At 51.3% G+C, this 24376-nt stretch overlaps 2 protein-coding genes and 1 long non-coding RNA gene across 16 annotated transcripts in view; 2 read left to right on the forward strand and 1 right to left on the reverse strand.

Annotated features, from left to right (window-relative positions):
* The first annotated feature begins 540 nt into the window (after nt 1-540).
* Nucleotides 541-6429, forward strand: ARL6IP4 (ADP ribosylation factor like GTPase 6 interacting protein 4). 2 transcript variants are annotated; one of them, XM_064675137.1, is made up of 6 exons: nt 541-948; nt 2633-2829; nt 3161-3508; nt 3954-4071; nt 5232-5301; nt 5444-6429. In XM_064675137.1, the coding sequence occupies exons 1-6, from the start codon at nt 647-649 to the stop codon at nt 5498-5500; spliced, it is 1092 nt and encodes a 363-aa protein (XP_064531207.1). In that variant the 5' UTR covers nt 541-646; the 3' UTR covers nt 5501-6429. The 2 variants fall into 2 exon arrangements, with proteins under 2 accessions (XP_064531207.1, XP_064531209.1); XM_064675139.1 differs by lacking the exon at nt 541-948 and adding an exon at nt 1436-1566.
* Nucleotides 6430-6492: 63 nt separating this feature from the next.
* PITPNM2 (phosphatidylinositol transfer protein membrane associated 2) overlaps nt 6493-24376 on the reverse strand; it is a 128687-nt gene continuing 110803 nt past the window's right edge. For 7 of the 13 annotated variants that reach the window (XM_064675125.1, XM_064675128.1, XM_064675122.1 and 4 more), the window contains 10 exons: nt 21402-21566; nt 19373-19573; nt 17442-17590; nt 14616-14732; nt 13807-13923; nt 13286-13434; nt 12538-12687; nt 12267-12450; nt 10962-11090; nt 6493-10727 (listed from right to left, as the gene is read on the reverse strand). In XM_064675125.1, the coding sequence (XP_064531195.1) occupies nt 10395-10727; nt 10962-11090; nt 12267-12450; nt 12538-12687; nt 13286-13434; nt 13807-13923; nt 14616-14732; nt 17442-17590; nt 19373-19573; nt 21402-21566 (1694 nt within the window). In that variant the 3' untranslated portion in view covers nt 6493-10394. Of the gene's footprint in view, nt 10728-10961; nt 11091-12266; nt 12451-12537; nt 12688-13285; nt 13435-13806; nt 13924-14615; nt 14733-17441; nt 17591-19372; nt 19574-21401; nt 21567-24376 lie in introns of those variants that run through there. The other 6 variants (XM_064675127.1, XM_064675131.1, XM_064675132.1 and 3 more) reach the window with 4 other exon arrangements.
* On the forward strand, nt 14730-21758 carry LOC135424177 (uncharacterized). Its single transcript, XR_010435103.1, has 2 exons — nt 14730-17276; nt 20929-21758. It is a non-coding gene; the product is annotated as an uncharacterized LOC135424177 (long non-coding RNA).

A 24376-nucleotide genomic window follows, 5' to 3' on the forward strand; every position in this document is an offset into this window, starting at 1 on the left:
TATCACTGGAGGTTTGCCTAGCCCAGGCTCAGAAGAATCCATCAGGAGCAATATATAGGGAGAGCTGATCCCACAGGGTGGCTGAGAGGATTTCCACAGGCTTCCACAAGCTCTTCTGAGCACAAATTTCCAGTAGGCAGAAACAGAGACAAAGCTCTGGGAGTGACCTGCAGCACAGCAAAACTTTACATTTAACTCCCTTTGCTTTAGCTATATGAGCAAATGAAAATACAAAGTAACTCTCCCAAGCTGGGTACATCAGGTAGACCTGGGGCTTCTTAATTTGGCACCAACATCCCCCAACAGATGATGGATTAGGAGGGTCAAGTGCTTCCCCTGTCTTACTTCCAGCTGGCTGAAAGCTTGGGACTCTCGTGCCTACAAAACAAATTAAAGAAGCCAAATATGTTTTGATTTGGTGGCTGCATTTGCCTCTGTAGCAAATTAATTGTATATGATGTGCACAGAGACTGCTGGATTTGTAAGGGACTGTTTCATTCACCTGTTCCCTGCAGTAATTAGAGCACGTGGATAATCACATCGAGAACCGAGAAGGGCTGGACGTGAGCGGGTACAGGGTGTTATTTTAAGCCCTCGCGAGGGACCCGCTGGATTTTTGGCTGGGGGTGCCATTGGCACACGGCTGATGAGCTGCTCGTTAGCAAAGCCCATTAAAATCGCACCTGGGCAAGGAAACCGGCTGCTGTATTTGTGCCTAGAGCCGATATCAAGAAACTCAGTCTCGAAGGTTTCACCTCTTTCAGCAGCGAACGCGCGCGCGCTCCCCGCCCGCCCGAATTCCCCCCCAAAATTGAGCTACAGTGCGGTCCCAGCGCCCCCCGGAACCAAAGAGCGCGGCCCGGCTGCCGCCCGGCCCCGCGCGCGGCGGACGGGAGCGGGGGACGGCAGGCGCGGACCCTGCGGCGGGAGCGGGACCGGCCCTGCCCGGTGAGTCCGTCCGTCCGTCCTTCCTTCCTGCCCTCCCTCTTTCCCTCCCTGCGGCTCCTCGCACCTGCACGGGGCTGGAGACACCGGGGTGCTGTGGTGGACACAGCCCCCCGCGCTGCGGCGGCACCTGGGCCCAGGGGGGCCGATAAAGAGCCGCGCTCTTAAAGGGGCCGCGCCGTGAGCGTTTAAATCCTTAAAGGGCCAGAGCGCCTCTTGCTGAGCTCGTAAAGAGTCAGCGCGCCTTGCGCGGGTGCTTAAAGAGCCACTGCGCCTTGTGCTGAGCTCTCAAAGGGCCAGCGCACCTTGTGGGGAGCTCTTAAAGGGCCAGTGCACCTCATGCTGAGCTCTTAAAGGGCCAGTACACCTCATGCTGAGCTCTTAAAGGGCCAGCACGCCTTGTATTTCCCAGGCTCCCCGTGCTGGGGCAGGAGGGCAGGGGCAGAGCAGCAGCCGGGCCGGGCAGAGCCGCGTGGGCAGGAGAAGCTGCCCCAAAGTGCCCCCATTCAGATGAGAGCACAGCTTTGGGGCACAGACAGCCTGAGGTGCTGTGGGGTGGATTTGGGATTCGTCCCCTTCCCGCAGTATCGCCCTGCACTCACCGGGATGCTCCTGTCTGAGGTATTGCCATATCCATGGATCCAGTTGCTGGGATTGGATAATGTGGGTCCTGCTGCCTCGAGTCCCAGACCCCATCCTGCACAAGGGGTCGAGGGAATGGCTGCTGGATGTGTGTCCATGGAGGACTCTCACCCTCTGGACCTTCCCTGCCTGCCCTTAATTGTTTTGGTTTGTTTTTTTTCCCGACTGAAATTTCCCTTTGTAAATCAATCAAAATTCTGATTCCTTTGGGAGCAAGTTGTTGCCTGGGAGCGTCAGGATGGTAAACAAACAATTAATTAGATGTGGTAGTTGGAAGGTGGCTGTGAGGAAGCATTTCCCAGCTCCTGCTCTGCCCACAGTGCCAGTTTGTTTTCTAAATTAATGGGAGCAGGAATCACTCTGGCTCTGGCCTGTGGCTGCCAGGAACCCTCGGGCTGACGGACGGGGGTGCCAGCTCGGTGCATAATCTGTTTTCTAAAAGCAAATTGGAATATTAAAAATTCATTCTTCCCCTTGGCTTGTGCCTGCTCTCAGCATTTTAAATAATGGGGTGATTGACTCCGTGTTCAGCTTGGGAGGATGTTTAGTCCTGATGGCTGTGGCTGCAGCATCCATCATCCCTTCCCAGAGTCTGGCTGTGGTGCAGCGTCTTCCCAACGGCTCCCAGGGCTGGGGGGTGACTGTGGGGCACAGCAGGGCCTGCAGACACCAACCTCAGGCCCCTCAGTGCCTGCCCATAGCAGGGATCAGCCTGATTCTCTGGGGATAAATAGGAAAAGTGGGGGGAAAACCCAATGGAGGCTTTTCCTAGTGGAAAACCTGCTTGGGGACAGGTTGTCTGAGGTGGAAAGGGCTGCCTGGGGACAGCAGTGCTGTCCCTGTGCTGGCTCTACCCCGAGGGCTCCATGTTGTGGATTGGTGAAATTCCTTTTGGCTGTGGCTTCGTGAGGGGACCCTGACCCATCTCTCCAAGGGGATATCCAAGGGAGGGAGTTCGACAGGAGCAGGGCTGGTTGGCTCAGAGGTGGATTTAAGGTTTTTGGGGGTTGGTCCCCCATGGCACTGATGTCCCTGTCCCCTCCAGGCTGACCATGGCCCACAGCCAGTCTCGGAAGCGGTCACGGAGCAGGAGCAAAAGCAGCTCTCGGAGCAGGCAGGAGAGGAAGGAGAAGAAAAGGAGGAAAAGCAGCAAGGACTCACAGCAGGGCAGCAGCTCTCCTCCAAGGAAGAGGAACGCTGGCTCTCATGGACACAAGTCGAGCTTGGCAGCAGCCAGGGAAGGTGGGGAAGGCCCATGACTCCATGTTTTTCCTGGGGTGGGTGCACAGAGGGGCCCAGATGGGGGAAGAAGGTCCCTGGGTTAAGCTAAATCGGTCCCTGTCACCTTGCCCTGCACTTTGTGCCCATTTTGGTCTCACTCTGACAAGTGCAGAGCCCTGCAGCCCCTCCACATGCTGATCTGGCACTGCAGCACCACACACCATCATGTGGTAAAAGTGTTGGCACAGAAGGGTCTTCCAGGCAAGAAAGAAACCAGGCTGGGAGGGGGGTAACCACCATTGCTGCTGCAGGGCCAGAGCTGCTCCACTCACCCTCTGGTTATGTATTGCAGAGAAGAAGAAGGAAGGAAAGGACAAAAAGAAGAGGAAGGCCAGTACCTCTTCCTCTGAGACAGCATCTTCATCCACCAGCTCTTCCTCATCCTCCTCTTCCTCCAGCCCCTCTTCTGATGACTCCAGTGACAGTGACTCCAAAACAAAGAAGAGTCAACATGGCAAAAAAAAGCAAGTGAAACAGAAAGACAAGAAAAAGAAGAAGAAGAAAAAGAAGAAGAAATTAAAAAGGAAATTAAAAAAGAAGGCAAAGGAAAAGGCTAAGGAGGAGAAAGCCAAGGGAGAAGAGGTGCCTGGCCCCTCGCTGGAGCAGTGGCAGAAGGAATCAGTGGAGGACTCTGGGCCAGGTAATGACAGTGTTTCCCTCCTGGAAGCCTGTGCACACTGGAGTTGTGCTGATCCCTTCCTGGGACCCTGTGAGGTGTCTGAGAGAAGCAGGGCTGTGTACAGGGAGGAGCCCCAGGCTCTCTTCCCTCCTACATACTGTGGCCACCTTTGAGCCATACCAGGTAAATGTAGGAGCCACGCTGAGATGTTCTTTTGTGAAGTGTTCAGATGTAGTTCATAGGTGTGAGTGGGGAACAAAGATAGAAGGACAGAGTCAGCAGTAACATCCTGGCAGAGCTGGTCCTGCCTTTGGGATGTGAAGTGGCCCTTCCTTTGAGAGGTTCACCACTGATCCCCAAGTACCACCAGGAATCTGGTGTGGGACGTGTATCCAATGGCTGCAGCCGCAGGGCTGTGCCTGGATTTGGCCCTGGGAGCTGGCTCTGACTGACCAGTGCATTCCAGTTTTGACAGATGAACAGAAATCCCGGATCCAGGCTATGAAGCCAATGACAAAGGAAGAATGGGATGCGAGGCAGAGTGTCATAAGGAGAGTCGTGGATCCCGAAACAGGGAGAACCAGGTATGATCCCTGGGGAGAAAGGAGGGGGGTTGTCCTTCCCTATCCATGCTGTGTGGGTTGGAGTTCTGGAGAACGCCTGTCCATGGCACTGCAGTACCATGTGTGGACTCAGGTCCCCTTGAGCAGCAAAGGCTTGAGCTGACCCCTCACAGGTCCCCTCCTGTCAGACCTGGTGTAACTTACCCAGAAAGTGACACCAAATTATCAAATTGTACTGGGGCTCCACACAAGGGACACTGGGCTGTGTCCTGGCATCCCACTGCTGCATCCACTCACCTTTCAGCTCCGGGTGCAAGTGAGGAAGGAGTGTGTGCCCTGTGGGGTTACAGACAACAATCAAACCCAAGTTCATTTAGCTGCCAAATAGAAATGACCCAGTTTTTAATAAACTGAGTCTTCTCAGCCAGCAGAAAACATCATGCTGAAGAGAATTGGGTATGACAAGTCCAGTCTTAAAATAGAAGGCAGCCTGCAGGGCTCAGGGAGGTGTGGAACAAAGGTCGGTTCCCTGTAAGGCACGTAATGAAGACAATTAAATTTCTGTTCGTGTTTGGAGGTGTGAGCTGCCTCCAACACTGCTTGGAATTTGCTTAGCAAGATGCTCCCTGGCCTGGCTGCATTTCAGGCCCAAACTGGCTCCTGTTTCTCAATGGCTCTGCAGTTTCCTGGGGCAGCCAGGACCACACCTGAACTCTCTAAAAAAAGGAAAAGGCTTTGCAGGGGTTGGGGCACTGCTGTTGACAGTGAAGCCTGCAGATTTTTGGGGTGGCAAGAGATGCTTTTATTATGTGTTTTCTCATGGCAGTGTGACTGCACACAGCAGGCAGTGCCCACAGCCTGGGGCAGGGCTGGCTGGCCCATGCTGATTTCTCAGGGGACTGCACCTGTCCTTACTGTAGCATGGTGACATTAATCCCATGGGAGCAATGGAAAAGCCTGCTGTGCTATTTAAGCTTGATACAGCCAAAAAAAAAAAATCACATAATGCAATGTCAAGGGTAGGTCATCACTGGCTTTGCCTAGAGGTGCATCAGCCCAGCACCTGGTCCTGGGCTGTGAGGGAGCTGGGGGCTCAGGGTGGGGTGGGGGTCAGCACCTTCTGCAGCTGCAGGAACTTGCCAGTAGCTCTCAAGGCTCGTGGGCTTGTGCTTGTCTTCCAGGCTCATTAAGGGAGACGGAGAAATTCTGGAAGAAATTGTCAGCAAGGAGAGACACAAGGAGATTAACAAGGTAGTGGGAACTGGCCACCAGCATGAGCTGCTGGGCACAGCCAAGGAGCTGCTGCACCCAGAGGTGGTGTATGTTCACCACGGGTGGTGCTGGTGGTCCTCCATCCTCAGACAATGCTGTGATCACCTGTGTCCCTTTGCAGCAAGCCACACGGGGGGACGGGCTGGCCTTCCAGGTGAGGACAGGGATGCTGCAGTGAGTGTGCACCAGCCAGGCCAGGAGCCCATCCTGCTGCCAGTGCCAGCTCAGGTAGGAGCCTCTGTCTCTGGACCACGCAGACAGCACCATGTCAACATGTTCCCCAGGGGCACTTTGCAGCTGCTCTGTAAGTTACTGACTGGGAAGGAGAGTGACTTTAGTGGTTCATCTCCCACCAAACAGCTTTTCCCCTCCCTCTCCCAGCTGAGGCCAGTGTGGCTGTAATGCACCTGAGCCCTCTATGCCCCAATGCGCCTTTGGATGCTGGAGGAGCTCAGCAGCACCCAGGGGACAGGCTCGAGGGTGCTGAGCACCTCAAAGTGCTGCTGCCCCTCAGCTCCAGGCTCTGGTTGGCAGGAACCAACACTGTGGCCACAAAATACACAAATGGCTGCCACTTCTTCCCTTCAGGGGCTGCTTGTGGCCCCTTCCTTGCTGGATGTGGCTCATGGGCCCTTCAGGCTCACCAACCCTCCTGCTCAGAGAGGAGCAGCTGTGGCTCTACTCAGGCTGCAGCTCTCCCCTGCACCCTTAAGTGTCACCCTCCACTGTGCCCCGGGTCTTTTCTCAGCTTTCCTGCAGCTTCATCTCTGGGGTGGCACTGGGGAGCACTGAGCTGGCACACTGCACTGAGATGTGTGCAGGTGTGCTTTGTGGAGGAGTGGCTTTACCTTGCTGTCTGCTCCTGCATGCAACTCATGTCCCTGCCCCACAGCACAGGCCCTGGGCAGCGTTGGGGCTCTGGACCTCTCAGCCCATGGCTGCTCTGAAGCAAACAGAGAAGCCTTTCCCCCACTGCAAAGTCCATAAATCTACAAACTGTAAAAAAGAAATGGAGAAAATGAGTTAAAGGACTAATAGGACTGATGTGCACGGAGGGTTTCCACGTTCTGATCATCGCTGTAACCCCATTAAACTGGCGCCTGCTCACGTCTCGGGTTTTGCGACTTGTCTGTCTCTAGTCTCCCCCCCCCAAAAAAAGCAGACAGAGAAGAGCCTTCCCATTTCTTTAATCTGTGTAACTCACAATGATACTGTACACAAAGCACACCAGGCATTGGAACGATGCACTAACAGCAAGGAGGAGAAGGAAGTTGTACAGAAGGTTTGCCACACACAAGCGGGTCGTCGGCACGGTGACTGTACACACAGGGTCGGGCATCCCCTCCGGTGGCTCCCCACGCAGGGCTGGTACCCCTAAAGCCGTTTTTTATAAATAAAATATAACTAACATTGTCGGAATATAAAATTGACAGTCGAGGGTATCAACAGGCAGAGGGGAGGGGACCGTAAGGCTTCTAGAACTAATAGGAAATGCAGCAAACAGTGGCGATACCTGAAGAAGGGGCTGCTACAGCAAGCACGGCGGCTGCTGGGCGGGTGGGAGGGTGTTGGTGACCCTTTGGCTCGTTACTGCTCACGATCCAACACTGTAAACTGTTTTTGGTATGAGAATTTCGCCTCATCTGACTTGAGTGATCTGAGCAAACCCAGGAAAACAGCTCGGAGGGAACGCATGGGCTCCTCTGACGGGTTTTAAAAGACTTTAAAGGGACAGCGTCAGGTAGAAAGTCTGGCCCGAGGGTGCAGGAATAGAAAAAGCTGCTTTTTATAAAAAATCTGAGCTCTGCAGCAGAGTTTGATTCCCATGGAAACGAAAAACCAACCCCAAAGCCCGAGGCAGCCTGTGTGGTGCAGGCTGTGTTGTGCTGTGTGCAGAACAGGACGTGGGCTGTGCCGGGGGCTGCCCGGACAACAGCCGAGGGAGGAGCACGAGAAACTTCATATTCTTTTCATTTCAAAGCAAACAAGTTATTGGTAGCAAAGATAAATTAGGTCTTTAACCTGACAGTGCCCCTTTAGTAAGGATGGAATATACATTCATCTTTTCCCTCACCGCATCCCAACGGATCCTCTTCCATACACGTGGAAAGGCATCGGGTCACATGCATTGCTCTCCAAAACAGCTCGGAACAAACAGGTTATAAACACAGAGTTAAACTATTGCTATTGTTCTGTGAGTGAGTAGCACGTTGATCTTTGCTTCGGAGGGATGAGTGCCAGATGGGGGCGGCTGAGGACAGAGCGATGGAGACAGGGATGGACTGAAAAGGTGAAGAAAAACTTATTGGCATTTTTCCTGGTAACTACACCCACCTCCTCTGGTATTATTGCAGCAATAAAGGTCCAGCTCTACAATTGCTTCTCCGTGTTGGATCTGTACAATGGCAACAGATGGGGGGCCAGGGAAAGGACCCAGGCAAGGTTCAAGAAGCTCAACAAAGGATGAGGACGGAGGTGTTATGATTGTCAGGTTAACTGGGTAGTAGTTGTTTAAAACATGAAGTGATGGAGAGGTGAGTATCATATTGCACTTCTGCATTCATTGACAGTTACATTAAACTTGGTCCATAAAATAATTGCTTTGTACATAATGCCTGAAACAAAAAGCTACATTTTTAAATATTAATAAACCCTGAAGGTTCCAGTCCCTCCAGACACTTTTTTCCCCTCTACATAAATAAATAACTTTCAGTTTTATATATCCACTTTTTATGTTGAACATTTACATTCGCCTCTGTTTTACACTATCTACACATAAGAAAATGTGAACATCTCATCAACACTGGAAAATGTACAGATCATGCCTTGGTTGTGGACTTGGAGGAAAGGTGATTTTTGCAAAGGCCATATCCAAATTTGCAGAAATGATTTAGTGATGTGGTTTGGTGACTTCACAGGATGGATTGTGGCTTGGCTTCCTACTCAGATGGCATCTGTTTGATAGAACATTCAACTAGCAAAAAGCTGGGACACTTCACATTGTTTTCGAACCCAGTAAGCTCTGGATGTACATTCGGAGAGAGCCAAGCTGAGCTGGCAGAAAGGGAAGTCAGTTTTCGGTAACAAAAGTCGTCAGGTACATTCTGTAATTGGATAATTATCAAAGAGAAGTGGTTACACATTTTGCAGCCGGGCTGCAAGACGTGGGGGACGCACTGGGCGGGCGGCAGTCGGGTTGGATCAGCACTGTCCCTCCTCTGCCTCCCTCGGGCCCTCCAGCGCCACGAACACAGGAGATCGACCTTGGGTGTCGGATGAGTTGGGATTTGCCTACTGTGGCCCAGAGCCAGTGAGCAGAGCAGTGTTCACAGTGCTGTGTATCTCAGTGCGGCCGTCCTGCACTTCTTATTGAAACAGGTAATAAAATGAAGCAGCCAGTCTAAAAAATTCTTTGTTATAAATAAGATATTCATAAGTAGAAAGTGATATAAAGACAGGGAAGTGTGGTGGGGAAAAGCAGGGGTTACACGTAGTCAGGTAGGACTATAAAATCTCCACGTGAAGAGGCCAACTGGAGTCTGAATGGGCACCCTGGGACCCCCTGGTGTGGGTGCCCCTCCACCCCAGGAGCTGTGTGCAAGGAGGGAACCTTCACCGGCCCCAGGAGGGACAGGACTAAGGAGCTTTTTGGCAAGCCCTGGCTCTAGGCACTGTTCTCTGTCCCTGTCTCGGTGTCACCGGGTGCCAGCTCCCCTCTGCCACGCACCCCACCCGCCCACTCCAGCAGCACAAAACCATCACCTCAGGCACATCCACTGAGAAACACACCAGGAAAATTAAGATATGGCCTTTTAAGGTTGCCTGACATTGCTGGCACACTTCCTTACAGTCTCCTTACTGCTGGAAAAACTTCTGCACAGATTGTTTTTTTAAATATATACATATATATATGTGTGTGTGCATATACATATAGATATACACACACACCCTGGCTTAGCAATATTTCATTGTCATGCACTACAAACACTGGTGTAGCTACATGAGATGGTAACAGGTTTCCATTCTAAAAATCATCAGTGCAAAAAACAATGAGGTTTTACAGTTCAGTAACTACAGGTAAAAGAAGCGAGTCTAGTTCCCATGAAAGCTGCTACTGAACTTGGAGAGAACCTGGGAAGAAGAAAACGTCTCAGAGGTGGGTGTTGAGAGAGTCAGACCCTGCATTTGGATGAGAAGAACTGCAATGCAATCTAGCTGAGTGCCTTCAGCTGCTTCCAAATATACGGTGGTTACTGTTGGAAACAATATATAGCGAGACTATTTGGAGACTTTAACAGCAAATTAAGTGTCTGAGGTTTGTAACAGCTCAAACAAAATAGCTTGTATTCCTCTTTTAATAGGTCAACACATTAAATTCCATCAGCTTCTAAAAGGTCTCTTTAAAAAATAACAGTAATAACAATAACGACCCCGCTGTCTTGGGCATGAATCTGCCAACATTCTGCCTCTGCCAAGAGCATCGATACAGCTTTAGCTTTGCACTGCACCAACTCCTTGAGAAAGCAGCTGCCCTCGGAGCTCTTTGTACAGATAAAGCTCTCGGTCACTCTGCCTGGCACAGCCCACCATCAATCCCTCACTCAGGGCTGCCGTGTTATCGACCCCCAGCCTGCCCCATGCCGGCAGAGCCCCTCAGTCTGACTCCTGGGACAGCCAAGGACAAGGTTCCCCAGCCCCACGCCCTGTTGTGTGGCTCTGAGGACAGCACTCGGTCGCGCGGATCGGAGCAATGGCTAACGAGGCGAGGAGGCACATATTTACAGTCACTAAACCTGGATAAGAGAAGGAGGCAGGAGAGAGCGCCATCTTGATCTGGAGACATCCCCCCCTGATTTCCAGCTGTTCCTTGGGCTCCTGCTGCACAAACCCGACGCTCTCGCTGCAAGGCCTGCACGTTCTGCGTGGGAAACATCCCATCTCTTCCCAGAACACCACGATGTTATTGGAGTAGCACCATATTTACCCTTCCAGCCTGAAACGGCGATCTCGTCCCTCTTTCCTTTTGTTTTCTCCTCTGGTGGCTGCAGCTGACAATCCTGGCTCTGGCCTGGCTACTTCTGCCCCAAGAGGCCAGACTCCAGCCGGGACGCGGCGCTCCGGCCCCAGCACCCCGTGGCGATGCTCATGCTCCGCTGGCTGCGCTCCCTGTCCCTCTCCTTGTCGCTGTCAGACTGGCTCTGGGTGCGCTCGGGGCGGTGGCCGCCGGCCGAAGGCTGGGAGGAGATGGTGCGGAGCAGGTGGTTCCTCTTGCGCAGGAACTCGGCCTGGCTGGGCAGCCCAAAGCTGCCCTTGCGCAGGGCCATGCGCGTGGTGTTCTTGGCGGGGCGCGCACGGTGGTTGTACTCCAGCTGCGCCAGGTGGGCCGCGTAACCCTCCGTGATGAACTGCAGGGCGAGAGGGGTCAGGGTACGGGTTAGAGGGATGGGACACGTTGCCCTGAGAGCCACTGGCCACCGAACGTGTTTGGTGTGACAGGTTCTCTCAGTCCGATGTGGTCCAGCTGTGCGGGACAGCTCCCGTTCTGTTGGTGAACACAGCTCAGCCACCAGTCTTGAGATGACCAAATTCCCATCTCCCTCCCATGGGAGGCCCTTGGGCTCAGACAAGCCCCCTCCTACCTGACACTGGCTCTGCAGCTTCTTGGTGGGTCGGCCAACGATGTAGATGTGCGTGGGCGGGAGGCTGATGGAGCTGTACACAGAGATGTCCTTTGTGGATCCATACGCCGCATGGATCCTCATGTGGAGCTGTGGAGAGGGAAAGCAACACGCAGTCAGAACACACAGGCACCCCGTGCTGCTCAACAGGCAGGGCTCTGGGTTTCCAAGAGCATCTGTGGGAATCTCAGGTCACTGGAACTTATACAAGTTCCCAGCTGGATAATGAACCACTGAGCAAAGCACTAATTAATGAGCTGGGATGTTTACTGGCCAGAACAAGAGGAGTAACAGTGATACAAGAGCAGATTTCCACTTGCTGATCCACGCCCCCCACGGACCTCAAGGCAAGGCCAAGGATGCCACACACTTTGCTGCCTGTTGTCACTGGGGGAGAGGAGCTCCAACCCCCCCATACAGGAATCATTAGTCAGGAATGTTCCCCTCTGAGAGCCACTGCTGTCATCTGCTAGGCAGGGATATGTCTGCCTCCACTCTGAGCAGAGAGCAGCTCCTGGCCAACCCTTTCCTTGCTGGGCTTGAAACAGGGGCTGGCAAAGGAGTTGTGGCCACTGGTGCCACCACAGACTGGCCAGCTTTGTGCCTGAAACCAAAGGTCACAGAAATGGAAAGGGAATTTTTGACCCTGGTCCAGGTTCTTCTGGAGGACAAGGGAGCAAGTGAGCAAGGAGCTGCTCCTGCCACTGCAACTCCGGCCAAAACAAGAGCCCAAGAGAGTTAAGGACAGGCTTTCCTTGCTAATCAAGGCAGGGCAAGTGCTTGGGACACTGGCAGCTCCTTCACCTGCCAGCCACAGAAAATGTTGTTCTATCTGGAGCCTCTGGGCTGAGCAACTTTTAGACCTCCCAGGCATCAAAAGCTTGGAAGATTCTCTGTGGAGTCTCCCATGAAGGCTGTGTGGTGCAAGGCCATTTCTGCAGCAGCTCCATCCCCTCTCAGACCTGCTGGCTGCACCACAGGCTGCCAGAAAGTCACCAAATAGATGAAAAAAAGTGCATGTGTGGGGAAGGGAGGATCTGACCAGCACCAAAGGCCTAATGGAAGAGGCAGCAGTCGCAGAGCAGAGGCGACAATTTAGCAGTATAGACATTTTTGTAGAGCAATAAGAGGATGAAAATAAAATTAAGAGATTAATCTTCCACTGCAGGTCACATTGCTGCCAAGAGACTGGTGCTGACAGGGGCAGTTGGACAAGGAGCAATTTAAACCCACGCCACGGTCCTATTTCAGCATTGCCAGGCTTACGTCCGTGATGAGGGATTTCAGGAAGTTGGCCTTGTGCCGCAGCGGGTCGTGAACGAGCCCATCGCAGAAGGAGACGATCCCGTGGGGGAAGTTGTGCTGTGCTAACCATGCTACCACCCTCTGCTTCTGCATGTCAGGGCGGCCTGTGACATAGATAATGAGGTAGCCAAGGTCTTGCCAGTGCCTGGAAGGAAAGCCAAGAGTCAATGGGTTGCAGGCCTTGAGAAACACCAGTGTCAAACAGACCGGCTGCCCCGGCCCCTGCCCTGACCTTACAACATCCACTGCTCCAGCCCGGACTTTGGGGTCGCTGCCCATGATGGACACGCTGGCTGCGAAGGAGCCGTCGATGCTGAACACCACGAACTCCGTCCCCTTCGGCAGGACTGTGATGTAGCTGTCTGCAAACGTGTGGTCACCCCTGGAGAGAGGGATGCAGGTATTTAGAGACAGTGAGATACTCAGAAGGCATCACCAAGTCCTGCGGAGCACCACGAGCCGAAAACAGCACCCAAATCTGGCCCAAAGGCTCCAACAGTGATGACACCCTTGGTTACAGGCACTGTGTGAGGGTCTCTGTGTTAAAGTGGGGATGGAATAGTGCTCTGGAGCCTTGGCATCAGTGATTCAAAGAAGTAACCCCAGAAAACCATTTCTGGGCTCACCACTGAGAAGATGCTCCTCTGGGCTGTGAATCATCACGAGTACAAAGTTCTGTCCCTCAAGGACAAGTTTATGGTCTTTAAAATCTGCTCAGCTGTGCAGTTTTGCAGATGACCGTGAGGCCATACCCTGTGGTGCACTGCTCCTGCAGTGGGAGCTCTGTTCCTGTGCTGGTGGTGATGCACGAGCCAGAATAAAACATGGATCTTCCTCTTACAGCTGCAGAGCACAAGTGGCCCCTATTGCTGGCAAACCAGGCTCTGATCCCACCCAACAGAGCTGCCCTACAAGGAGGGACCACGTTCGACAGTCATGAAATTCCTCATGTTCCTCTTGCAAAGCCCAGGGTACCTCACCTGACCACCATCTTGACGGGGTACACGCCGATGCCCAGGCGCCGGTGCTCGGGGATGACGTAGGAAATCCTGCCACTGCTGTTGCTGATCTCTGTGTCAAAGTAAACCCACTCTCCCGAGGGTGGCTGGGTCATGATGTGAATGTCCACCTGGGGAGACAGCAAGGCTGGGTCACCACAGCATTAAAGACACAGACAAGTAAAACAGGCCAAGCACCAGGACATCCCACCCAAGCACCTCTGGACGGCAGCAGGGCTGGGTCTTGCTCCCACCCTCTGCACCTCATGGATCTGAGCTGAGAAACACCCAAACATCAGGGTGCTGGAGTGAAACCCAGCTCCAGTGGTGAAGAATCTCATAACAAATGCTGTTCCTGGTGGGACGCACCCACAAGTCTGAGCAGGGCAAAATGACAAAGACACAAGGGCAGCAAACACTGTCAGGGACCAAGAGAGCACCAACCAGCACCACCTTTGTCCTCCTCACCACATGATGCACAGTCCCCAGAGCACACACGGTACCTTTTCTCCCGTGAGCGTGACCATGTCTAAAGGGCCGTACATGAACCTCCCCGTTAAGGTCTGGGGCCCATCTTCGTTAGCGATGGTGTCGTTTATCCTGTGGTTGGCTGTGACGTTCTGCACGAGGCAGGAGGGAAAGAGGAAAGAAAAAATAAAGGAAAAAAGTCTGCAGCAATGGACAGCCTCACAGGGAAATGCCAAATATAACCAGGCAAATTGGAGCGTGGGTTTCTCTGTGTCATTCCTCCACTCTGCTCTGGGAAAGAATTTGACCTGTGGCAGAGGTGAGGTTCTGTGCCCTGCACTGATGGGCGGGCTGGAGTACACATGGCTGGAGAGCCAATTTCCATGGCAGGCTGTACGTGCAATTCTGATACTGCCTATTGACTCTTACACTTTGGAATTAAGAGGACATACAAACAGCTGCCAGAGAAATCTGCTGACTTTGTTTCAGTTCTAGCACAGAATTGCCTTCTCAGGAACTAGAGACTTTACTGGGAGAGAAAGGCCTTTACGGAGCAGAGAACTGGTATTATTGGACTTTGAAAGATGTTCCATTCTGGCTCCTTCTCTGACCCACAGCCAACAGACTCAGGTTTTTGCGAGTGTTTTACAGACTCAAGGCCAAGAGGAGACTTTGCCGATGCAGATCTTTTGGGTTGCTCCACACAGGTAGGACATAAGCACTAACATAGACCAGCAATGCAACGTGACCCTCTGTCCACACTGTGCCCACGCCATCCACCCTCAGAGCAATTTGTGCAGCCCAAACTGACCCCCCTCTATGTGACAGCCCCAAACCCCCTCACCCGGAGCTTCACGTGTGTCCTCTTGCGGAGCCACTTCTCCCGAGGCTTGGAGGGGGTGAACACAGACACCTCCTTCCCGTCCAGCTCCAGAACGCTCGAGTTCTCATGTCTCATCACCTGTGGGAGGACAGATCCCACCAAGGCATCACCACCTGTGTGGTGACCCCCCTCCTCCTGCCTACGCTGTTCCACATTTCCCGAGCCATCACCGAGGAAGGGCAACACCTGGAGGGAGGTCCCTGAGTTTGCTGCTGGGCAAGCCTGCAGGTTTTACAGGATAAGTGGCCTCTCATGAACTAGCAAAGCCTGTGGCCGACACTGACTTAATCCTGGCTGGGATGAAGGTTTTTTAGTCCATCTGGAGGTACAAAGCTGCCTCAAACACAGCAGGACAAGCTCTGCACTTAAGATACCTGCCCTTCCTGCAGGGATTCATTAGTCCCTTCCCACAGTCTGCAAGGGACTGGTCTCCTCCTTTGAACACGAGCCTTCTCCCATTCCATGACAGACCCAGCACCAGCCACATGCTGTTCCTTCACCTCATTTCTTATTCCTCCCAAAACACATCCCAGACTGCTCTTGTCCCATGGCTTTTGCTTCTCTCACTGATTTGACCCTGGTGGAGACACACAGGGGTCTGGCTTGGCCACATGCGAGGCAGAGCCCAGGGTGTCTGTCCATCCTGGCCTCATCTCCAAGGCTCACAGAGTTCCAGAACTTTGTGCCAGTGGAATGTCACTGTGCCAGCACAAGGATCAGAGAAGGGGCAAGGTGATGCCCACCAGCCAGCTTTTGGGGCAATTCCTGTCTGTCACCAGGGCACAGTCAGGGATGGGAAGCAGGAACCTGGAGGGAGGAGGGTTAAATCCTACCTAGGTTGCTCTAGAAGGGAAAAGGAAGAATAACACTCAAAGGCGAGGGGACACTTCAAAGACTGATGTGGGACCGGGAGGTGACCCTGCACACACAGAACTCCAAAACTGGCAGTGGTCCTTGGTGACCAAAAATTAACAAGTCTCTTAAATGTGTGCTCTTTTACAAGGTCTTGAACATGTTTTGTGAGGTCAGCAGCTCTCCAGCTGAGCTTGGCTGACACGGGCCAGCTCCATTTGCAGAGCTGAAGCTGGTTTTCATCCAGGGAAATGGAAAAAGGACCCCAGGGAGGATGAGCCTGCTGGGGAGGCAGTTCATGGAAATCCAATGTAAACAAAATAACAAGTTCTACTGAAAATTATTTAAATCGTGAATCTATTTTGAGTCCTATGTGGGCTTGTTTTAACAAGATTTAATCTTTGGAGGCTAAAAGTATTCAACAGCTTCTTTTTACATTTTGCCCAGAGGTGACTGTCCAAGGCCATTAGAAACAACTCCTTATTAGGGGAAGCAGTGGTGTGGTGCTCAGGAAGGACAGAGAGAAGACAGGGGATGAGAAAAACCCTGGTTTTGAGGCAGAGACGAGTGAGCAGAGACAGGCACTGGGGAAGGGCGTGCCAGACCACCCAGGCTTAGAATGCATGGGCAGGTACCTCCAGGTACTCAAGCTACAAGATTTGAAGCACCACTTCAGATTCCAACTGAAGCCTGAGCTGAAGCCTGAGCTGTTTCCTGAGTGGAACATTTTGTGTATGAGACTGTTGTGACTGTTCTCCCTCATGTACAATTACAGTTCTCTCTTCTTTTCAGCCCTGTTAGGCTGAGTTTGATGTGGGTCTATCCAGCAAGGTCTGTGCAAGCACAGAGATGTCTCACTGGGCTGGACACAGCCCGGGAAGAAAGGGTCTCCCTGGATTATCGCTGCTGCTCAGCTGCCACCAGCACTGACATCTCTGCTGTTTATGGTTCTCACACTATTTGGAAGATAACACTGACAGAAAGTTTGCCAACAGAGTCATAAATAATTGAGAGCTGCAGCAGAGGAGGCTGGAAGGGAGCGGGGAGGATTTAACAGCTGAGCTGACACAAAGCAAACCCAGCGCTGGAGTGGGCAACACGATCCACAGAGTTGCTTTGAGTTTTGGTTTTTCCAATTCCATGCTCTAACTATTGTTCCCTGGGGAGTTCATACTTTGTAAGGCAAATAACTCCCCCTCATCCCCAAGGAACTGAAGGGAAAATATTTCTTTTAGGAAAAAATACATTTTAAACAGTAAATTTGAATCTCAGGTCAAATATATGTTGATAAAATCTGAGGTGTTAGACTCCAGACACCAGCAATCCCCATTTTCCTGGCTCCAGAACTGCTTTCTGCTGCAGGAACATGAACTAAATCCCAATGAGTTCCCAGAGGAAACCACAACAACTTAGCAAGGCAAAATGGAAAACTGAATTTTGCCTATCAATTTGTATTAAATTAATATAAAACTTCTCCTTTGGTTTTATTGTACTTGATGCTATTTTTATTTGTACTTTGAGAAGTTTCCCTTTCAGTTTCAGTCTTGAGATCCAACTTTGCACACAGAGAGCATAGATCACTTCAAGAAACAAGTGCCACTGACCTTTGCCACTGATCTGATAATGAAATTGCCCCGGGCTCTCTCCACGGATCCCCAGTGAACCCAATCTGAAACCTGCTCTGCTGTTAAAACCCAGACCCAAACCAACCAGGTGTGACAGCACATCCATGAAGTCTGCATGTGTGCAGCTCCACCACCACCACCACAGGTAAGGAACAAAAAGAAGGGGAAGAAAATGTATCTGGGGGAGGCAAAGGGTATTTTTTCACCTCTACGCATCAACGATTGTTATGGAAGGTGCAGTAAAAAAAGAACAAAGAGCCCAAAATATTTTCCAGCCCAAGGGAGATCAAGGGAGGGAGGACAACCCTACCTGTCTGAGCAGGAAGGAGACAACGTCTGTGGACTCCCAGTAGCTTGCATGGAAGAGGTGAGGCAAGGCCACTGTCGGGAAAGCCGTCAGGGCGTCGGGGCAGTACAGGGCGTAGTCGATCCGTTTGGTTCCCCACCACTTGGCAGCAACTGGAAGTAAAAGACTTGTTCAGACAAAGGGGGGTTCACATGCACACACGGTCTCCATCACAAACGGGATCTCAGGGCTCTGGCTCCTCACTGCAGGTGCACCTGAGGCTGCTCCCTGGCTGGTCACACTGCTGAGAGGGAACAGCCAACCCGGGGCTCAGGGTTTGCTCAGACCAAGAGAGGAACACACACAGGCACCACTATGTGAGGTCTCCTTTATTTAAGCAAATAAGAAGGCACTGGAGGGCAGGCATTAAGGGGTCCAAGGCTCATGTACAATAAGCCTGGGAATCCATATGCCAAAACGTAAGACAGAAACACGTCTCCCTGGAGCTGTGGGAGGAAGGATGTGTGTGTTTTGCCCACTACAGTACATGCCCAGGCCATCTCCAGACCTGCTTCCAACTCCTTTAGCTTTCACCAAGGAATAGCATCCAGGTTTTGGCCACACTAAAGAGGATCTGAGTATTGGGAATCCATGTGAGATGTTAAAAGGCACCACAAGGTATATGGCATGTGCTGATGGCAGTCCCCAACAAGTCCTTGTTGCCTTCTTGGGCTACCACATTGTAGGTAAGCAAGATGTCCAGCCCAGCCTCCCTGGGAGCACAGCCTCTGGGGTGGACAACCAGACAGGTATCTGGGAGCATCGGGACTTCACTGCATGGGGGACTGAAAAATACACTGGGATTTGGAGGGGCAGGGTTACAAACACCACAGAGGAGCTTCTTCCTCAGGGAGCCACCAACTCGCTCACAAGTGTCCGACAGCTTCTGTTCACCCCTGGAACCTTCCCACACCTCAACGGTGCCCCAAACTCTGCCCATACACGCATCCTGTCTGAATCCCTGGAAATGAGCAGGTCTCAGCCCAAAGCCTCAGACCCCAAAGCCATGGGCTGCTTTCCCAGCACTGAGGAGTCCTCCACACCCGTGCGCTCTGGCCTGGAAAAGCAGCCAAGGAAAGAGAAGATGGATCAGATCGAGAGAGCAGCAGGAAGAGCTGTGTTTGCATGCAGGACGCAAGCTGGGGCTTTGACAAGGGCTTCCTCAAGCTTTGTTTTTCTCTGTGACAATGTTCCCTTTTTAAGGACTTCCAGGAAAGCTGCCAGGTTTAAGGTATGATCCAACACATCTCTCAGTTATGGGAAATCTGGCTGGTGATGAGCAAGGATGCTGAACTGAAAAGATAGATCCACCAGTTCCTTACAGAGACCTGCACAAAGCTCCCACCACAAAGACATGCAGAGGGATATGGCATTAGCACATCCCTGTGGCCCAGCCCTGTTGTGTCAAGTGCCCAGGCCACCCTCACCCTGATGGTCCTTGCTTTTCTGAAGAGCCATGGGAAGGAGGAGGAGGATTTGATGGATCAACATGGCTTTTCCAGAGCACACAGGCACCTCCTCGCAGCCATTTCTGATTCCCTGTCTTCCAAACTGACAGCTCCTGGTCACGTCCCAGTCTTTCATTTCTCATGCAAGTCCCCAGCTTGGGTAATTTCAGATTCTTTGCAGGAAGCGGACAGGATCGACTCTTCCATGCTCAAAAGACAGTGGAGAGGCAGAAGCGTTGTCCCCACAGCTCTGGCCCAGAAGAATTCATGCTCCTGCCAAGTTGTTAGCTGTGTTATGATCGATCTTCGGAGCAAAGGGACAGAAATACTTGTTAAAATGCAATTAGAAATTGCAAGTGCCTCAGTGAAAGCGCAGAGATTTGTTGTGAAGTTCTGTGGCTATGGAATCAGAGAGGAAGTGGACTGGAGCGGATCTCCCCAGAATACCTGTCTTGATGTCCAGGTCGGGTATCCGATGAGCACAGCCTGCAGCCCCACTCCGTGACCCTTTGAGCTTTCTTCCCTTCGCAGGGATTTCATGTTTATGCTGCCTACGTCTCTTGAAGGTTTGGGTGGGGGATTTGTGAGGGAGAGCAAGTTGGGACAGAAGGCTAAACCCTCTACAATGATTAAAGTGGTGTTTGGTTTCTAAAAGGAAAAATAAAATATAGAAAAAAAGCAGAAATTGCACATTATTATGGCACACACTGATTTCATCCTTCAGAAATTCACAGTACAAGAGAAGCTGCACCCTAGGGAGGCTCCCTGAAGGGAGCCATGGTTTTGTGGTGCCCCTGTGGACCTTCTCCGGCTCTCCCTGGGGACAAACACAGATCGCATCCAACCCTCAATGCCACGGCTTCACGTTACCACCACACTAATGAGGTCGAGAGCAAGAGCTGCGAAGGCAGAGCTGGGGCTCAGGGGACACGCCGGCACTCGGGAGCTGAGGGAAGGGGCCGTGACGGCTGTGAGGAGCTGGCACACGGGGACAGGGAGCACCTGCAGCCCGTGCTGCGGCCACGCTCGTCCTCGCTGATCTCTGAAACAGGTTTTGACGGCTGTGAAATGCGTGGAGGAATGAATTACACGAAGCAGAAGCTACACGAGGAGGGGGGAGCACGGGGAAAGCAGAGAGGCGAGCGCTGTGTGGGCCTGGCCCTGCCGTAGCTCTGGCAGGATCCCTCTGTCGCGACACGTCGGCCTTGGGGCATCACCCCAGCAAAACCACCCCACCACAAACTACCACAAAACAAGCACCTTCTCCCCCAGGAGCTTTCTCCTGAGCAGATTCATATTTAGCAAGCACCTGGCAAGATGTCTTACCAGGACAAGTAAGGGGACACACTCTGGGAGTGCAGGATCGGCTCTCGGATGCACTTTGGGAAGGAAAACCTCATTTGTCAGAGCCCAGGTATTTATTTTTTCCTGCTGCTGAGCATTGCCTCAAACAGGGCAAGAGGTTACAGCAGCCCCTGAGCAGCACCCACAGACTTTCAGCAACTCACACCTGCTTCAGGGAGCATTATTAACCTCAGCAATTAATTACGGAGTGAGTAATTCACAGCCCATGCCAGGAATGGAATATCTCTAAATTTTAGCCACCTTCTGGGAATAGAGTTTGGGCTGAAGATTTTTTCATATGGGTTTGTTTGTTTGTTTGTTGTGTTTTGCTTGTTTTTTTAATTTAAGTTTTCAGCCTTTTTGGGTCCAAATTATCAGAGGTCCCTGAGGGTACAGAGTGTTCATCTCACACCTCAGCTGAAACAAAGAAGGGGCTGAACTGTTAACAAAGTCTGTTCTTCTCCACTGTATTAGTTGGCAAATCATACAGTCTTGGGGAAAAATAACAAATAAAATCCCTTTAATTCCTCATTTGGCTCTGGGATATGGGTCACAACTGGCTGGCTGTGAGCTGCCCTGCAGGCTACAGAAGAGCTGAATTTCTAATGCAAAGTAATAAATGTTCTGTTCTGAACAAACCTGTCCTTGCTCTCTTACAGAGGGGCTCACTCATCCCTATTTTCATGGGCCACAGTTAAGGGATCTGCATCAAGCTAAATCCTGCATTACCAATCTGGAAGTGCTGATCCTGACCAGTTCTGCACAACTTATCACAGCAGCACAGAAACATCCCTTTGGATTAACCTTCACCACACACAACAGCCAAACAGTGCTCAGAATTAGCAGTTATTAGATTTTTTTAAACAATTTATCACCAGCACAGTCCAACATGCAAAACACAGCGGTGGTCCCTGCGTGACCATCAAATATATCACCTGTTCTTCCAGGGGATGTGATAACGGATGGCACTGCCTGGGGCAAAACCGGGCGAAGGCGGAATAATTCCAACTTGTGGTGATTAATGGGAAGCACAGCCCCGGACAGACAGACAGACAGAAGCTGTGTGGCTTGGCCCGGTGCGTCGGAGAGCGGAGCGGCAGCGAGCGGGGTCTCGGAGGGGTGGAACACTTACTGTTGGCTATGTTGGAAGCAGTGTAACTGTCTGCCATTCCTGAGACCTGGCTGGCAATGCTGATCTCACTGGCTCTCCGGAAGCCCCTGAACTGAGGGGCTGAAATGGGGGTGGACAGGGACGCGTTTTCCATGAAGACGGCACCATGAGACTGAACAACATCTGCTACAAAGTTGAAACAGGGAAATCAAAATATTAGACCAACAGACAGAGGCTGGGCAAGATGAACTCAGGGAAGAGGAAGGAGGCAAACAAAGCTGGGAGGTGCAAAAACCTTTCAGAATGGATTGGAATGAAAAAAAACCCCCACGTATCATCGGAGCTCTGGTTTGAAAAGAAAGCAAAGAGCACAGCAGGCAGAGACATGTGGCTGGAGAAGCAGTCTTTGATTGAGAGAAGCAAAATAAGTAGCTCAAAAATCAGATCCAAAGAAAAACCCAGGCAGACTTATTCAAGCAGCAATAACAAGCATGTGTCATACAAACAGATGTGAATATACACAATTTTATATATTCACATCAAGACAAAATAACCAAGGTAAGGAGAACAACAGAAAACAACCTTAGAAAGGGGATATTTGTTTTCTTGAAATATTGAGATTTAAATGAACTTCTCCAAGATAAAAACAGTAATGAAAAAAAAGAAAAATCAAGAAAACATCTTCATGCCTGGCAGGGACTAATTTGAACCTGTATTTTATTGCTAATGGATACAGCCAACACTCGTTAAACTGAAGTAAGGGCTAGTGAAAGGAGCCTGGTGCTCAGCACCTGCTTCTCCCTTTGGAGCTGGCGGATCCGGGAATGCTCAGTCTCTGTGAAAACAGAGCTTCTCGGGTACCATGTCTGGAGTTTTAGATTCCAATCTGAGGTTTACCAAGTGTGGCCTAATCCCTTAGTACATAAATACAGAAGAGGAAGGTTTAAAATCATGCTCATACGGACTTTACGTATGGATTGGAGGGAAAAGGACCTCAAATGGCAAACCGAGAGATGCTGAAAGTCACAACAAAATCTCTGCATTTCAGTTTTCTCTCTGTAACAGTGGTAAGAACATCCACCCCTCTGTGGATGTCACGAGGCCCAATTAAATGGGACATCCCAAGCTCCTGCACTGCAGAGGTTTGTAATGCCAATACCAGGTGCTTCATAGCAGGCAGCACCAGTATGGCAGGAACATGCAAAAGCAAAGCCATTTACTTAATTTTTTAAGGTTTTAAGGTTGCCCATCTCTGCTGCACCTGAGGAGCAGCACCTGAACTTTATCCCCGGGTATCTGACAGGGCACAGGTCTGTGCTCTCAGCCGGGCAGGAGATGCCATGGGGAACGTGAGGACATCACTCCCACACACCAACATCCTTCACCTATTTCAGCCAGTTTAGATATCCCTGGATTAATCTCAGTGTGGAGCTGACACAGGGCGTTGTTTTGGCAACTGGTTTATTTTAATATCGATCTTTTTTTGCTTGGGGCTACTGATTTTCTCCCTCCCATCTCTCAGTTCACAGCAGCAGTGCCTGTGCCCACACAAATCCTGCTGCAGCCGAGGGAGAGGGAATGTATGAAGCTGAAAATGTGTGGCTAAGTGTTGGTAAAAGAGTTCTGTTCTCTGCAGGGAAAATCAGGCCACAAGCTGCTCTGTGTAAAAGCTTTGTGGACTGCAAGATCTGAGCCTTAGCGGGAGCCTGACCTGATGATGAGCTGCACACACTGCCCACGTTGTGCCTGAAAGGCCATTAGCAGCATCACTTTCTCAGCACTTTCCCCCTCTTTTCACCTTGCTTCGAGCTGCTGCCTGTCAAGGCTGTGATCAGTATCCACAACCCAGTGCTGTTTTCTGACTGTACAAAGCACCAGCTCGAGCAAGAGGAGACAATTCAAGCTGCATTGAACAGGAGCTGCATTGAACCCCATAAAGGTCTCAAGTGTAAAGGGTCTCATTCCCATTGCTGCAGGACCTGGGACAACCCTCTCATCTCTTCCCTGATTACCCCTCCCTCTCCTTTCTGTGGCCTGTGAGATCCTTCTGCATTTGTGTCACTCAGTGGGTGCCCCAACAGAGGCAATGACCATCAGCTTCCCTGAACCTGCTCAGATGCAAGGAGAGGTTTGGCTTTGTCTGTACTAGGAAAAATGCCAGGTTCAGGTTTAACTACCAGAGAAGACTGAACTTCTTCCTCTCCCTCAACCTAAAGCATCTGTGGCTTGAATTAGGAAGCAGCTGGAAGACACAATGAAGGGTGTTACAGTAACGCTCCACAGGAGAAAAATCAGGGCCAAAAATGGTGCTGCCTGGGCAGAACCCAGAAAGTGAATAAAGGAAGAAACAGTGGTATTTTGGGCTTGCTCTTCTTAGCCAATCTCGCTTTCCTGGGCCTGACTGGGGATTTTGGAATATAATGAGTTTGCAGGAAAAACACCCAACCTGAACAGCTCTTCCAATCCCATCCTAGAGCCACCAGAGGAATAATTCTCACTCCTATAAAAACCTGAAGTGTTTTAGCATTACTGAACTGTTCAGTTCAGTGTCACCCACACTAGTGGCTGCTCTGCAGGGCACGAGGTGCCACTCAACAGCAGTGCTCCTGTGCTCCAGCCCACTCAGGTTGCTCTTGTGTTTCTCACTTTTCCCAAGCTACACACCCTCGGTCCCTGAAAAAAGACAGTTTCTAAGAAAAACAAGGGCCAGGAACAGGCAGGGTAGGAAATGTGGAGAAAAACCCGTTTTATGCATTACTGCTCCCTGAGGCAAGCTTCCTCCACCCCAAATATGTGACTTCCAAAGAAAATCCTGGGACCTCACTAGCAGAAAAAACCCCCAAACATAACAATGTATTTCCTAACTCTGTGTATTCCTTGCACCAAATCCCTTATGTAGCAATTGTGAAACTAAGGGGGCTTTCTTGGGGAGTGTAGTGACCAGGGTGGGATGTCACAGATGCTGCCATGCCAGCAGAGACTCCTAAAGGGAGCCA

This window comes from Pseudopipra pipra, chromosome 18 (assembly GCF_036250125.1).
Source record: "Pseudopipra pipra isolate bDixPip1 chromosome 18, bDixPip1.hap1, whole genome shotgun sequence".
NCBI classification, from domain to species: Eukaryota; Metazoa; Chordata; class Aves; order Passeriformes; family Pipridae; genus Pseudopipra; species Pseudopipra pipra.